Source organism: Balaenoptera borealis (genome assembly GCF_965194805.1).
Source record: "Balaenoptera borealis genome assembly, chromosome: 1".
Lineage (NCBI taxonomy): Eukaryota > Metazoa > Chordata > Mammalia > Artiodactyla > Balaenopteridae > Balaenoptera > Balaenoptera borealis.
Window position 1 is genome coordinate 111058362 of NC_138860.1, and position 16760 is coordinate 111075121.

At 39.5% G+C, this 16760-nt stretch overlaps 1 protein-coding gene across 1 annotated transcript in view; it reads left to right on the forward strand.

Moving 5' to 3' along the window:
* The window catches only part of LOC309625619 (phosphoglycerate kinase 1-like), a 122107-nt gene that overhangs the window by 28893 nt on the left and 76454 nt on the right, over window positions 1–16760 (forward strand). The window contains 1 exon segment of the mRNA XM_082385548.1: window positions 16610–16742. Within this exon segment, the coding sequence (XP_082241674.1) occupies window positions 16697–16742 (46 nt within the window). The 5' untranslated portion in view covers window positions 16610–16696.

The window sequence follows — 16760 nt, forward strand, 5'->3', positions numbered from 1 at the left end:
ACTCTCTGGTAAAGGAGGTACCGTTATCCCCACTTTACAGATGAGGAGGCTGAGATACTACTGATTAATTATCTTGCTCAAGATCAGTTGGTAAATGATGGAGCTACTGTTCCCACAGAGATCTGGCAATTACGTAGATGTTTCTAAGAACAGATTAGGCTCTTTTGCAACACTGCACTGCCTCAATGCAGAGCCTGGGACAGAAATGACAGAAAAAGAAGGCATGTTTTAGAGTCTGCTGCTAATTCTTTGAATGATACGATCTCTCTTTAATTTCTTTCATTTTTGCAGCTTGGACTTACCGTCACCACCTTCTACAAGCTGGGGACATTCATTAACACACGTAATTGTTTAGAGAGTATCGTTTTATGTAATAGGAAGAGGTATTTCAGAAATGTAAACTGGAGGAAAAGAAAAAAATATTGGGTTTCCGGATATGTCGGTTCTTTTTTTTTTTTTTTCCTCTTTTGTAAACTGGTTGATTCCATTCAGAATGTAATGTTAACCTCCTGGAGGATAAAAATAACTTCTTTTGTAATTTTACTTCATACAGCAACAACATATTGTGCTTTTTCATGGAAAGATCTATTTTGAAAAAGAATGCAAGGCACCCTCAGCCCCATGAGTAATAACTGGCAAGATGATGCTTATGGCAGATAATCACTCTAAGTCCTTTTTTGGAAGGCTTATGAATTGTTTTTTACACAAATTGCGCATGTTATTTTGTGATATGTGAAACCTCATTTAATAATAATAAAAAAAACCCCAAAGGATATATGTATATGGTTTGGGGAATTCCTTTTACTTCCCGTACAGTGACTCACAGTTTAGATGTACTGAGTTGGGTAGAGGAAGCATCTCTCTATCGCTGTCTCATAAAAATACAAGCTGTGAACCAGGAACAGAAACTGCAGACCTCTGCATGCTCCTCTGTCCTCCCATAGGCAGGAGGTGGCATCTGGAGATAGTATTTGAGATCTAGCAAATGAAGCAACTGGGGGACCATAAATAGGATGATCCTGGGAAGAAGGAAGGAACAGTTTTCTTTCTGATACTTAAATTCATGACCTTTACTTTTTATTTTTGGTATAAGTCTCCCCAGATTCAGAAGTCCAGTCACCTAATCAAACACAGCCACACAACCAGAACTGATTCATTATCCTGAAGTTTACAAATGGCTAAACAAAACAGAAAATGGATGACTAGAATACGGATTTCCAAACTTTGAGAGTCACTAGAATTACACAGATGAACCCAAGGGAAATTTTAGGGATGATTCCTGAGGAGGTGGCTGGTCTCCTTCACCTCTGAGATTATATCATTCTATAACCACGCTGCTAGGTCTGATAAGTTTCTTCTAGGAGACAAATTTTCAGCTTCCCAGAATCTCAGAGAGATTTGACCAAAATAATCTTCTGAATAAAAACTCAATGACATACACTTCCTTTTCTTGGGAAGCAGTGCTGACAGTAGCTGGGAAGAGCTGGTGACCTCTAAAGGAAAAACACGTTTAAAGATACAACTATCATTATTCCCATTGGAGAAATGTTTATAAATAGAGCCATGGGTTTTCTGCTACTGCATTTGGGCAACTTTCCTCAGAATTGTGGGTGTATTTTGCTCAGAATTTCATTGCACAAACTGGTAGGTATAGTTTGTTTCAGTTTTTAGCCAGCTGAATTTTTTGGAGTGATAATTTCATCAATACTTCAATTAAGTTGAAATTTATAGATTTAGAAGGAGATTCTAAACATGATTTGATTGGGGTTTTATGTTTTGTGAACATTTTTTAAATCTTTTAAGTCACTCACAGAACTTTCCAAGTATAAAAGATTTGCAAAGTGTGGCCAAAGGAGCCAGGGAGGTTTACCTAGCATTTCCAAGATCTCAGAACTCAGATCCTGGGTGGCACTGAGTCTGGAAGGCTTATATTTAGAACAAGCTCCAGATAGGGGCTTCCCAATAATTTCATCTCTATGTTAACGGGAGGAAGAGTCAATACAATTAGAAAGTGGAAGTCTTCTTATTGGTTTTTCAGTCTTTAAAATGCAGTAATCTTGGCTTCAAGTAATCATTGCTATAGATTTGGAAGAAAGATGTTACATAAGGGGATGGAAACTTACCTGGACCTTATGATTACTGTGGATTCTTGTGTTCTGACCCGATGACTGAGCCCTTCCCAAGGGGAATAATTGCAAAGTAGCAAAAGCTTTGACGGAGAAGGAATCAAAGGCATGTAACAGAAGCTTTTGCATTTTCAAAATAAATTACAGGATGATGAAGGCAGGTGACCATCTTTTGTCCAAACTGATTCTCATAGTAAAAAGGATGATATCTTCTTGGGGAAAACTAAAACTGATGAAATAGGTATGAATTTAAATCTGCAAACTCAATACCAGAATTAGTCCAGTTTTCAAAAACAACTTTATTGAAGTGTAACTTACAGTTCATCCACTGTAACTGTGTGGTTTGATGAATTTTAGTAAATTTATGTAGATTTGCCACCATCACTACAATTCAGTTTTAGAATACTTCCATCATCCCCCAAAATTCCTTTTTGTCTATTTGCAGTCAATCCCCACTCCCAGCCTCCGCCCCAGGCAACCAGTAATCTGCTTCCTGTCTCCATAGTTTTGCCTTTTCTAGGAATTTCATGTAAATAGAATTGTGCAGTACGCAATCTTTGGTGTCTGGCGTCATTCACTTACATGATGTTTCGAGTTTCATCCATGTTGTTGCGTGTGTCAGCAGTTTGTTCCTTTCCATTGCTGAGCAGTATGCCAGTGTATGGACAAACCACAGTATGTTTACTCATTCACTATTTGATGGACATTTAGGTTGTTTCCAGTTTAGGGTTATTGCTGATAATGTTGCTGTGATTATTTGCTTACAAGTTTTTGTGTGGACATATGTTTTCGTTTCTCATAGATAGATAATTAAGAGTGGAATTGCTTGGTCATGTGGGAAGTGTATGTTTAACCTTTTGAGAAACTGAAAATGTTTTCCAAATTTGCTGTACCATTTTATTTTCCTACCAACACTATATGACTTGATATAATGAGTCTTTTTCATTATAGTTATCCTAGTGGGTTAAGTATCTTATTGTGGTATTAATTTGCATTTCCCTAATGAAATTTTGAGAATCTTTTCATGTGTATATTAGCCATGTGTATATCTTTTTTTGGTAAAGTATCTGTTCAAATTATTTGTCTGTTTTCTATTAGGTTGTTTGTCTTATTGTTGAATTGTAAGAGTTCTTTATATGTTCTGCATACAAGTCCTTTATCAGATATATGACTTGCAGTTATTTTCTCCCAATTGGTGACTTGCCTTTTAATTTTCTTAATGGTTTCTTTTTAAGGGTAAAAGCTTTCAACTTGATGAGGTCTGGTTGACATTTTTTTTCTTTTATGGATCATGCTTTTGGTATCACATCTAATAAATGTTTGCCTAACCCAAGGTCACAAAGATTTTCTCCTATGTTTTCTTCCAGAAATTGTATAGATTTAGAATTTATATTTACATCTGTGATCCAATGTGAGCTATGTATGGTGTGTATGGTGGGAGGCAAAGGTCTAAGTTCTTTTTTTTTTTTTTGGCATATGGATATCCAGTTGTTCCATCCATTTTTTTAAAAGACTATCTTTTCCCCTATTGAATTGCCTTGGCACTTTTGTCAAAATCAATTGACCGTAAATATGAAGGTTTATTTCTGGACTCTCTACTCTGCTCCACTGACTATATGTTGTTCCTTACCCCAGCAGCACACTTGATTACTGTACCTTTATGTAAGTTTTGTATAAGTCCTCCAGTGTTGTTCTTCTTGTGCAGCTTTTTGTTGTTGTTGAAGTATAGTTGATTTACAATGATTCAGGTGTACAGAAAACTGAAAACATATATATATATGCAATATATATATTCTTTTCCATTATATGTTATTACAAGATATTGAATATGGTTCCCTGTGCTATACAGTAGGTCCTTGTTGTTTATCTATATTATATATAGTAGTGTGTGTCAATCCCAAATTCCCAATTTATCCCTCCCCCCTCTTTCCCCTTTGGTAACCATAAGTTTGTTTTCTCTGTCTGTGAATCTATTTCTCTTTTGTAAATAAGTTCATTTGTATCATTTTTTTAGATTCCACATATGAGTGATATCATATGATATTTGACTTTGTCTGACTTACTTACTGCACTTAGTATGGTAATCTCTATGTCCATCCATGTTGCTGCAAATGGCATTATTTCATTCTTTTTTATGGTGGAGTAATATTCCATTGTGCATATATACCACATCTTCTTTATCCATTCATCTGTCGATGGACATTTAGGTTGCTTCCATGTCTTGGTCATTGTAAATAGTGCTGCAATGAACATTGGGGTGCGTGTATCTTTTCAAATTAGTTTTCATCTTTTCCAGATATATGCCCAGGATTGAGACTGTTGGATCATATGGTAACTCTATTTTTAGTTTTTTAAGGGACTTTCATACTGTTCTGCATAGTGGCTGCACCAATTTACATTCCCACCAACAGTGTAGGAGGGTTCCCTTTTCTCCACACCTTCTCCAGCATTTATTATTAAACATTTTGATGATGGCCATTCTGACTGATGCAAGGTGGTACCTCATTGGAGTTTTTTTTTTTTTTTAATCAGTCATCAATTTTATACACATCACTTTATACATGTCAATCCCAATCGCCCAATTCAGCACACCACCACCCCCACCCCACCGCAGTTTTCCCCCCTTGGTGTCCATATGTCTGTTCTCTACATCTGTGTCTCAACTTCTGCCCTGCAACCCGGTTCATCTGTACCATTTTTCTAGGTTTCACATACATGCGTTAATATACGATATTTGTTTTTCTCTTTCTGACTTACTTCACTCTGTATGACAGTCTCTAGGTCCATCCACGTCTCTACAAGTGACCCAATTTTGTTCCTTTTTATGGCTGAGTAATATCCCATTGTATATATGTACCACAACTTCTTTATCCATTCGTCTGTTGGTGGGCATTTAGGTTGCTTCCATGACCTGGCTATTGTAAATAGTGCTGCAATGAACATTCGGGTGCATGTGTGTCTTTTTTTTTTTTTTATTAATTAATTTATTTATTTTTATTTTTATTTTATGACTGTGTTGGGTCTTCGTTTCTGTGAGACGGCTTTCTCTAGTTGCGGCAAGTGGGGGCCACTCTTCATCACAGTGCGCGGGCCTCTCATTATCACGGCCTCTCTTGTTGCAGAGCACAGGCTACAGAGGCGCAGGCTCAGCAATTGTGGCTCACGGGCCCAGCTGCTCCATGGCATGTGGGATCTTCCCAGACCAGGACTCGAACCCGTGTCCCCTGCATTGGCAGGCAGATTCTTAACCACTGTGCCACCAGGGAAGCCCGCATGTGTCTTTTTGAATTACGGTTTTCTCTGGGTATATGCCCAGTAGTGGGATTGCTGGGTCATATGGTAATTCTATTTTTAGTTTTTTAAGGAACCTCCATATTGTTCTCCATAGTGGCTGTATCAATTTATATTCCCACCAACAGTGCAAGAGGGTTCCCTTTTCTCCACACCCTCTCCAGCATTTGTTGTTTGTACATTTTCTGATGATGCCCATTCTAACTGGTGTGAGGTGATACCTCATTGCAGTTTTGATTTGCATTTCTCTAATAATTAGTGATGTTGAGCATCTTTCATGTGTTTTGTGGCCATCTGTATGTCTTCTTTGGAGAAATGTCTAGGTCTTCTGCCCATTTTTGGATTGGGGTGTTTGTTTCTTTAATATTGAGCTGAATGAGCTGTTTATATATTTTGGAGATTAATCCTTTGTCCGTTGATTCGTTGGCAAATATTTTCTCCCATTCTGAGGGTTGTCTTTTCGTCTTGTTTACGGTTTCCTTTGCTGTGCAAAAGCTTTGAAGTTTCATTAGGTTTTGTTTATTTTTGTTTTTATTTCCATTACTCTAGGAGGTGGATCAAAAAAGATCTTGCTGTGATTTATGTCAAAGAGTGTTCTTCCTATGTTTTCCTCTAAGAGTTTTGTAGTGTCCAGTCTTACATTTAGGTCTCTAATCCATTTTGAGTTTATTTTTGTGTATGGTGTTAGGGAGTATTCTAATTTCATTCTTTTACACGTAGCTGTCCAGTTTTCCCAGCACCACTTATTGAAGAGACTGTCTTTTCTCCATTGTATATCTTTGCCTCCTTTGTCATAGATTAGTTGACCATATGTGTGTGGGTTTATCTCTGGGCTTTCTATCTTGTTCCATTGATCTGTGTTTCTGTTTCTGTGCCAGTACCATATTGTCTTGATTACTGTAGCTTTGTAGTATAGTCTGAAGTCAGGGAGTCTGATTCCTCCAGCTCCGTTTTTTTCCCTCAAGACTGCTTTGGCTTTTCGGGGTCTTTTGTGTCTCCATACAAATTTTAAGATGATTTGTTCTAGTTCCGTAAAAAATGCCATTGGTAATTTGATAGGGATTGCATTGAATCTGTAGATTGCTTTGGATAGTATAGTCATTTTCACAATGTTGATTCTTCCAATCTAAGAACATGGTATATCTCTCCATCTGTTGGTATCATCTTTAATTTCTTTCATCAGTGTCTTATAGTTTTCTGCATACAGGTCTTTTGTCTCCCTAGGTAGGTTTATTCCTAGGTATTTTATTCTTTTTGTTGCAGTGGTAAATGGGAGTGTTTCCATAATTTCTCTTTCAGATTTTTCATCATTAGTGTATAGGAAGGCAAGAGATTTCTGTGCATTCATTTTGTATCCTGCAACTTTACGAAATTCATTGATTAGCTCTAGCAGTTTTCTGGTGGCAGTTTTAGGATTCTCTATGAATAGTATCATGTCATCTGCAAACAGTGACAGTTTTACTTCTTCTTTTCCAATTTGTATTCCTTTTATTTCTTTTTCTTCTCTGATTGCCGTGGCTAGGACTTCCAGAACTATGTTGAATAATAGTGGTGAGAGTGGACATCCTTGTCTCATTCCTGATCTTAGAGGAAATGCTTTCAGTTTTTCACCATTGAGAATGATGTTTGCTGTGGGTTTGTCATATATGGCCTTTATTATGTTGAGGTAGGTTCCCTCTATGCCCACTTTCTGGAGAGTTTTTATCATAAATGGGTGTTGGATTTTGTCAAAAGCTTTTTCTGCATCTATTGAGATGATCATATGGTTTTTATTCTTCAATTTGTTAATATGGTGTATCACATTGATTGATTTGCGTATATTGAAGAATCCTTGCATCCCTGGGATAAATCCCACTTGATCGTGGTGTATGATCCTTTTAATGTGTTGTTGGATTCTGTTTGCTAGTATTTTGTTGAGGATTTTTGCATCTATATTCATCAGTGATATTGGTCTGTAATTTTCTTTTTTTGTAGTGTCTTTGTCTGGTTTTGGTATCAGGGTGATGGTGGCCTCATAGAATGAGTTTGGGAGTGTTCCTTCCTCTGCACTTTTTTGGAAGAGTTTGAGAAGGATAGGTGCTAGCTCTTCTCTAAATGTTTGATAGAATTCACCTGTGAACCCATCTGGTCCTGGACTTTTGTTTGTTGGAAGATTTTTCATCACAGTTTCAATTTCATTACTTGTGATTGGTCTGTTCATATTTTCTGTTTCTTCCTGGTTCAGTCTTGGAAGGTTATACCTTTCTAAGAATTTGTCCATTTCTTCCAGGTTGTCCATTTTATTGGCATAGAGTTGCTTGTAGTAGTCTCTTAGGATGCTTTGTATTTCTGTGGTGTCTGTTGTAACTTCTCCTTTTTCATTTCTGATTTTATTGATTTGAGTCCTCTCCCTCTTTTTCTTGATGAGTCTGGCTAATGGCTTATCAATTTTGTTTATCTTCTCAAAGAACTAGCTTTTAGTTTTACGACCCAAACATGACGACCCAAAACCTATGGGATGCAGCAAAAGCAGTTCTAAGAGGGAAGTTTATAGCTATACAAGCCTACCTAAAGAAACAAGAAAAATCTCAAGTAAACAATCTAACCTTACACCTAAAGAAACTAGAGAGAGAAGAACAAACAAAACCCAAAGTTAGCAGAAGGAAAGAAATCATAAAGATCAGAGTGGAAATAAATGAAATAGAAACAAAGCAAACAATAGCAAAGATCAATAAAACTCATTGGATTTGCATTTCTCTAATAATTCTTATGCAGTTTTTTGTTGTCTTAAGTCCTTTGAATTTTCATATAAATTTTATAAAATTTAGAATCAGCTTGTCAATTACTGCAGAACAAGATCTTTTATCCTGTGACTTTACCAAATTTGCTTATTAGGTCTAGTACATTTTTTGTAGATTTTATAAAATTTTCTTGTCTACGAGATTATATCATCTGCACATAAAGACAATTTTGCTTCTTCCTTTTAATCTGTATGGCCTTAATTTTTTTCAGCTGCCTATTGTGGTGGCTAGAATGTCCAGTACAATGTTGAATAGAAATGGTCAGAACTGACATCCTTGCCTTATTCCCAGTCTTAAGGGGAAAGCATTCAGTCTTTCACCATTAAATATGATGTTAACAAAGGTTTTTCATAGATACTCTTTATCAGGTGGAGAAAGTTCACTTTTATTTCTGGTTTGTTGAGTTTTTAAGATATCATGAATAAATATCAAAATTTGCCAAATATTTTTCTGCATCTGTTAAGATAATCATGTGGGTTTGTCTTTTATGCTTTTGATATGGTGTGTTATATTTATTGATTTTTGGATCTTAGGCCAACGTTGTACTCCTGAGGTAAATCCCATTTGGTCATGGTGATTTTTTTTAATGTTGCTAGATTTAGTTTGCTATTTTTTGTTAAGGGTTTTGCATCTATATTCTGAGGGATATTGATTTATAGTTTCCTTTTCATGTGATTTCTTTGTCTGGCTTTACTATCAGGCTAATACTGAGCTACTAAAATGAGTTTGAGAGTGTTCCCTCATCTTCTATTTTCTGAAAGAACTTGTGTAGGATTGGTATTGTTTTTTCATTCAATGTTTCATAGAAGTCAACATCAAGACCTAGGCTCTTCTTTGTGGGAATATTTTAAATTATTAATTCAATGTTCTTTGTTGATGTAGGTCTACTCAGATTTTCCATATTTTTTTCTCGAGTCAATTTTGATAATGTGTGTGTGTGTGTGTTTTAGGAGTTTGTCCATTTCATCTAGATTGTCTATTTTGTTGGAATAAGTTGTTCATAATAATCCTTTAAACTTCTATAGGGTAGTCCTGCTTGAATTGGGTTGTTATAGTTTTCCATTGACTTTCATCACAAGGGCATGACACTGCTAAGAGATGCCATAAGGAATCTCCTGTATTCCAGAAATATTCTTCCTCACTTCCATTGTGTAGTAGCAGTCCAAATTCCCATTGGTAAGCAGGATTAATCACCCTCACCATCTGTGGACATATAGAATACCTTATCTACCTTTCTTTGTCTGTTGATTCAGAGTTATGAGGAGACCAAAGTGGCTGGGTCACAGTCTTAACTTCCAGTGCAGTGGAATCCTTGCTGTGTCTCCTGGTAAATGAATTTTCTACCTTGGAACCAAGACCTCTAGACCAGGAGAGAATTAGGTTGCGGGGTCAGGAAGCAACAATTTTGCTGGTGGATCACTAGGAGTAATAGTAAATGGTGCCACTCTTATTTCCACTTTCTCAGTGCTGGACCTTGAGTCCTGGTTATGGGAGAAATAGCACCTTGTATCAGATGCTGATTCAGAGCATACACAGCCTTCTGGAAAACCTTGCCCCAGCCACCTAGCTGGTGCTGTAATTGAGTCTTTAAAAGGCTGAGCCAACAACTTCAAGATGGTGCGGAACATTGTTAGACCGGTTAATTCCATGAGCATGGGTCCATTTCTGCATTTCATTTGCTGGTTAGAAACAATGCTGTGTGGAATACCATGGTGGTGGATAAGGTATTCTGTAAGCCCGCAGATGGTAGTTTGGGCAGAAGCACTGTGGGCAGGGACTGCAAATCCCACTCTAGAGTGTCTATTTCAGTAAGAACAAAGTGCTATCCCTTCCATAATGGAGTGGGTCCAATGTAATCAACCTGCCATCAGGTAGCTGGCTGATCACCTGGGGAATAGTACCATATCTGGGACTCTGCGTTGGTCTCTGCTGCTGGCAGATTGGGCACTCAACAGTGGCTGTAGCCAGATTGTTGCCCTTGGTGAATAGAAGTCCTTGTTGCTCAGCCCATATATAACCTCCATCCCTGCCACCGTGACCACTTTGTTCATGAGCCTATTGGCTGGGGAAGGAGTCTGACTGGTATCCACAAAATAGGTCATCCTATCCATTTGATTATTAAAAGCTTCTTCCACTGAGGTTACCCTTGGTGAGCATTAACATGGAACATAAATATCTTCTTTTTCACAGTGTCTTGCAAGGCAACTGCCTCAGGGGAGGTCGTTATAGTTTCCTTGGGCAATGCAGGACTAATATGCTCAGATGGGGGTGGAAGGGATGCTTCTACTGGCAAAGAAGACTCATGTGAGTCCCCATTTCACTTGACTAGGAGGAAATTACAACCCTATTATTTTGAGGAATCAGCTTTGTCCCAGGGTTTGGTGCATTAAGGCATTAGGGAGGCCCCTCCAGTTCTGGGTCCTCTCTAGTTACCACCTGTTTGTCCATCCTCTGTTTTCCCCTCAGGGCCAAGCCTGGGCTGCAGGAATCTTTGGTGAGTCTGTAACCACTTAGCAATTCCTCTCTGAAGTCTCATCATCTCCTTTCCAGTTCCAGGAATCTCTATTTCCTACCTTACTGCTCCTCAAAGACGCTCTTCCTGCCCCGACCTCTAGAAGAATAGAGACTTCAATTGCTCTAGGATTGATGTCTGCTTTCTGCTCTGCCGTAATCCCCTTTCAAGAAATTACAAAGCTTGGCTTCCTGCCTGAAACGAGGGTAGGGGAAAATACAGGGATCAGGAACACAGTTTACACTTTATTATATTACCCCGTGATGGGGGTGAGATACCAAAGTTGCTGAAGATGGAGGGAGAGACTTCCTGACTTCTCTCTTCCTAGAGAACTTAATTTCTTTTTCTGCATAAGGCATGATAGACCTGACGCTGTTCCTCCCTTTACATCCTCCACCCCTAGCCTTGGAGGGTTATGTTTGAGAAGTTTGTTAGTGTTCAGTCTGTGTGACTAGTTTGTGGTGATAAATCTTACGTTTGAATTGTGGGGACGGCCAGCATCCAAAGTAAATAGTGCTTGTTGTGGTAGGGCTGCTTGGGCGGTCTGCTGGCTGCACTTCGGCTGCTTGACTGGATCCTCGCAGTCACTGCTGATGGTGGATTCCCCAAGGCTCTGCTGCAAGGGTGGCTCAGGTCTCTGCAGAGCCTTCTGGCTCCTCATCTCCCTCAGCTAGGACCTGAGCAACTCTGCCCTTCCCATGGGGGATCAGGCCTCCTCTCCCCACATCAGGGTGACGGCAAAAAGAGGGCCAGGGTTCTGTACATCCCTTCCTTTGGAATTGCCCTCCCAGCCCAGCACCACAGGCTGTGTTTCCTGGGCAGCAGAAGGCAGAAGAAGATGGTTCTCTGCAGTGCACTAGACAAGAGGAAGGCCTCGGCTGTCGTGCATGCAGCTGCCCAAACTCACCTTGCTCATTCATTCCTCCATACCTTTGCTTTTGACCTGTCCTCTGCCTGGAGTGTCTTACCTTACTCTCTCCTTTTCTCCTGGTGAAATTCCTACTTATTCTTTAAAGCTCAGTGAGAACACCATCTCTTCTGAGAAGCCACCACTTCTCTCCCCTAACACTTGGTTCCCACAGCTTTTTGTTCCTAGCTCTGTCATAACACTTACCATATTGGATTATGGTGAGTTATTTACCTGCCCAGGTGCAAGAACTTTTTTAAAAAAATTCTTTATTCTTAGGGTCTAGGTTGATGCCTGATGCACATCAACGATGATGATGATTAGGATAATAATAACAGCTATTATTCATTATATGCTTAGCAGTTGCAAGGCACAGTGCTAAGAGCTCCACACACATTATATCATTTATGCCCATCACACTTCTAAGGGTAGCTATTGATGTTATCCTAGTTTGGGGTGAATTTTTAGAAATTCCTTAGATGGAGAGGGAGAAGAAAATTTCAGTTTAAAAGAAGGAGCAAAAGTGGGGAAGCATGGCCTGTTGAGGGCAGGAAAATGGTCCTGGAAGGGGATACAAAAGAGAAAAATGAGGCTTGAAAGGTGAGCTGGTACCATATTATAGACGCTTTTGGATGCCCCCAAGGCATTGTACTTTCTTGATAGGCAATAGGGAGCCGTCAAGGAGGGGCCAATGTGATCTGAGCCAGAGGCTAGAAACTGGTGGCAAGCTGTGGCAATGACCTAGGTGAGGCCCAAGTGTTTATCACACATCTCCTGGGGGCCATGCTTGGGGCTGGATTCCAGAGCCCAGGCCTGACAGGTACTTACAATCAGGCGAGAAGGCAATGCAGAGTTGTAGGCACCAAATTTGGTTAGCACACAAGGAAGGAGCGTGGGGGGGGGGGCCCTGCAGCTGGGGAGGGTAGGGGCAGGGTAGGCATCAGGAAAGATTTCAGTGGAGATGATGCTTGATCTGAGACTCTATTTACCTGGTCAAGAAGGTGGGGAGGAGGAGAGGAGAGGGAGAGGGAGGCACCAGCAAGAAGAAAGCACTGAGGAATCAACAGCACGACCAGTTAGTGGGAATTTCTGGGTTTTGTTCATTCATTATTTTGTTTTATAAAACTTCTTTTCTTAAGAATTCTTAAGTAATGCTTGTTTATTGTAGAAAATGTGTCAAATATAGAAAAACAAAAAGAATAAAGCTATAATCCCACTACCTTGAGAAAAATATTTAAAAATTAGGTATATATTCTGCCATTTTTATGTGAGTGTGTGTAAGTGTTTGAATAAAAATAAATGTGCATTTATGTGTGTGTGTATATATATATATATATATATATACACACATACATATATTAATGTATCAATAAGTAACAAAATGTAAGTGTACATGCTTATACCTCTCCATCTTATGTCTATACTGTATATATCAAATATCCTGCTTCACCAACCTTAGGTATAAAATAAGATTACATTTCTTTAATGTACAAACTTGACAGGCAGACTAGTTTTCCTCTGGGATTCTCAAGTAGTTTCTGGGAATATTCAAAAAACCCTTACATATTCCTCAACCTGTCTTAATAGTACTGCTCCCCATCTTCCCCCGGACATATGTCTAAGACTTAAATAGGAAAAAGATGTATTGGTAGACTATTCATTCCAACTAACCCTAGAATGAAAACACTTCCTGGGCCAGGAACCATGTCTTTCTTGTCAATTGCTATACCCCCAGTGCTTAAATAACACCCACCACATGATAGATGTTCAGTAAATATGCTGAATAAATAAATGAATTCAAACATCTACTTGTTCATACAATGAACATTTATTGAACATTTTTGATGTGATGAGTTCTGTGCTTGGGAATAAAACTTTCATCTATGATGGATATAACTTAAAGATAAGCAGCTTTTAAAAACAAACTAGGCTTCCATGGGAGGCAGTGGGCTTCCTAGCATAGGAGGTATTCAAGCAGACTACTGACCAAGGTTGTAGAAGGAATTCCTGCTTTGGGAGGAAGGTTGGACTAAATGACCACTAATGACCCTTTCAAATGTAAAACTCTATGATTGAATAAATTTTAGGTAATAATTTCTAACTTATGAGTCATAACAACCAAATAGGTGACAGAAGGTCTCCAAAGGAGATATATTTACAAATGAAAAGCAAATGTTCTGATGGGATCTAAATATTTGTTGATAATAAATGAGATTTCTTGAGAAGATAACACGATGTTGCTCTTGATTAGAGATAGATCATTTTAAAATAATGGAATTAGAGAAGTATTGTATTTCAGAATGTGTTTAAACATTTGTTCTTTAATCCATTTACCATATTCAAAACCCATATTTACAAACAAAATAGCCAAGAACTGAATAAGACAACTAAAACAAGCTTTGGATGAATCTTTTTTGAGAAAGCCTAAAGGTCTGGACTTTGTTCATTGTTTGGGAAATCTGACTTCAACACTTTAAGACAAAAATTTCAATATGTTGGTCTTAAAGACGTGGGATTCAAAATTCTTTCATTTATTCCTTCATTCAAGAAATACATAGCTGGAAAAAAAAAGACATAGTAAACATCCACTAAAACACTACAGACTGAGCAATATGAATAATTCCAAAAGGAAAATGAGATAATCTATGATATATTTTAACAGGCTTTTAAAACATTTATTTTATTACAAAGTCATAATCATCCATTAAATAAAATTTTTTAAAAAACTGGTAAGAGTAAAAAGATCACCCATAATCATATTATTTAATAAATAACTACTGTTATTATGTTTTTATTTCTTTTGAGTGTTCTTACACATGTAATTTTTATATAATTATAATATCGCTGTAGAAGTTATTTTGAACTTTAATCTTTGGATAGGTTGGTGGAAATTTCTTAGTTTGTTGGAACTTAAACCTAATTCCCTAGAGCTTTAATTTATGTGCCTTGGCTTTCCTTTGTGGACCTTAAATATAAATCTTTTGAATTAAAAAAAAATTATAACATAGGTTTGTGTTTAAACAACATTAAAGTGGATTTAAAAAAACGAGAATTAAAAAAACAAAAGCGAAACTAGAATTTTATAAATTTAATGGCCAGATTGTAAAATTCGATTACAGATTAGTAGCTGGATACCTAAATGGTCAGAACTGACAGTTGTTGCCATCAGCCTTAATAGCACACATAGTGTCAACCATAAATTATTTGGCCACTGTTTGTTTAATGGCAATCTCCTTTGTTAGACTCTAGGCTCTGTGAGGCCAGGGCTACGTCTGTCTAGTGCACAGCAGTATCCCTAGTGCTTGCTTATTGCCTGGTGCAGGCTTGGTTCTTAGTAAAATTTGAATAAGTCAATGAGTGGTTCATTTACTGGGAGGTTTGGGGGTGGCCATGCATCCATCCATCCATTCATTCATCCATCATCAGATACCTTATGGAGAACCTGCCATGCACCAGACACTTTGCTGAGCACCACAGACACAGGTTTGAGCAGATGTAGCCCACCCACCCTGGGAGGAGGAGCTTGCCACCTGGTGGAAAAGGAGTAAAGTCCTTCACCATGGGCCCTCAAACACCTCTTCCATGGATCTCTTGCCTGATGGTCTACTACGGAAGCTATTCCTTTGTATCAAGGCACTGTTCCTTTAAATCACAAATATGCTGGGAGATGGGCTTGTCAGTCATTCACAATTCAGGGCTTTTGAGAACTAGTTTCTCAAATTTTGGAGGGGAGAGGGAGAAGGCAGGTCATACAGCCATGGAAGGAGCATTCAGGGAATCATTTTCTCCCTTCTCTGTAGCAGGAGGCCCCAGGCCGTGGGGAGGCAGCAATGTAACAGCAAACATGCTCAATTGGCTGAGTCCATCACCACCTGTGAGGTGACAGGCAGCTCAGGTGCCTTACCTGCCTAAAGGCGATGCAGATCAAATGGGGCTGCGGGTATGTTGGGGCCCTGGGAGTCACACCGGCCATGCTCTCCCCCCATCAGGGAGGAGGCCAGCCTCTCAGACCTGCTGCTCTGCAGACGCCTCTCCTGTGCAGCTTCTTCTCTAGAGGAAGCCCTTCTGGCCTCCTGCACCAATGCCACAGGAACACTAGCTGGATCTCCTTTTCCCTCCATCTTGTGGGCAGAGGCTGGAGCTGAGCTCCCAGCCACCCCAGGTAGGAAGGAGGCTGTGCTGGAGAAAAGTCAGACCTGGGGGGAGAGGCAGAGCTTGAACCAAACTCTACTTTATTGCCACACAGTCCCAGCCACCAGGGCAGCCCTCCTGGCCCCCTGCAGCTCCTGGCCCTGGGGCACTGAGCCTCCTGAGAGGCGGCCCACAGAGGCCTGCCATGCTCTGTCCTGTCCAGCAGGACCTCATTTCAGTCACATGTGCATGAGGACAAGGCAACTCCTCCCTCCTTCCCTGACTCACATGGAGATGATTGTGCAGGGCTGCAGTCAGGGTGGAGGTGGGCAGGGGCTGGAGTGGAGGCCTCACTTTGCCTCTCCCTCAGCTCCGGAGGATTCCCAGGTTCTAGCTCATTCTCTGTGTAGTTCTCACGCTGTCTCCTCTCCTCATGAGGTGGACCCGAGAGGAGGAGAAATGCTCAAATAAACACAAGGCCAATGGCTCCCTCAGCTGGTCTCAGACGGGAAGCTCTGTCTCTCAGACCTCAGAGAAGGCTTGGGGAAGGGAGGAAAGGTGGCCTTCCTACGCTGCATTCCTGAGGGAAGCATGCATAGCGTCCACGTGGTTTTACCTGTTCGCAGTGCCATAGTTTAAAAAAGTTACAGTATAAAAATTAGAGTTGGCATGGTTGAGGAAATGAGTTCTGCTTGTTGAGTATAAATCTGAACGCAAGGAAATAACTGCTCATTTCTGTAAAAGATTTTATTCAAGTATTAATTTCACCCTGTATTTTAAAAAGACAAGTGCTTGAACGTTGATTTTTCACATTCAGATGTGAAGCAGGTAGTAAAGGTGCTATTATTTCTATTTCTGACAGGTGGGGAAACTGGGGCTGCAGAGAAGCCATAGGACCTTCCCTGTGGGAGAATCTTGAGTCTGTGCCCTGAGCTGGTTCTTGACGACTATGGTCACACGAGCCAAGTCTGAACATCGCAGAATCCTGACACACAGTGAGTTCTTAATAAATG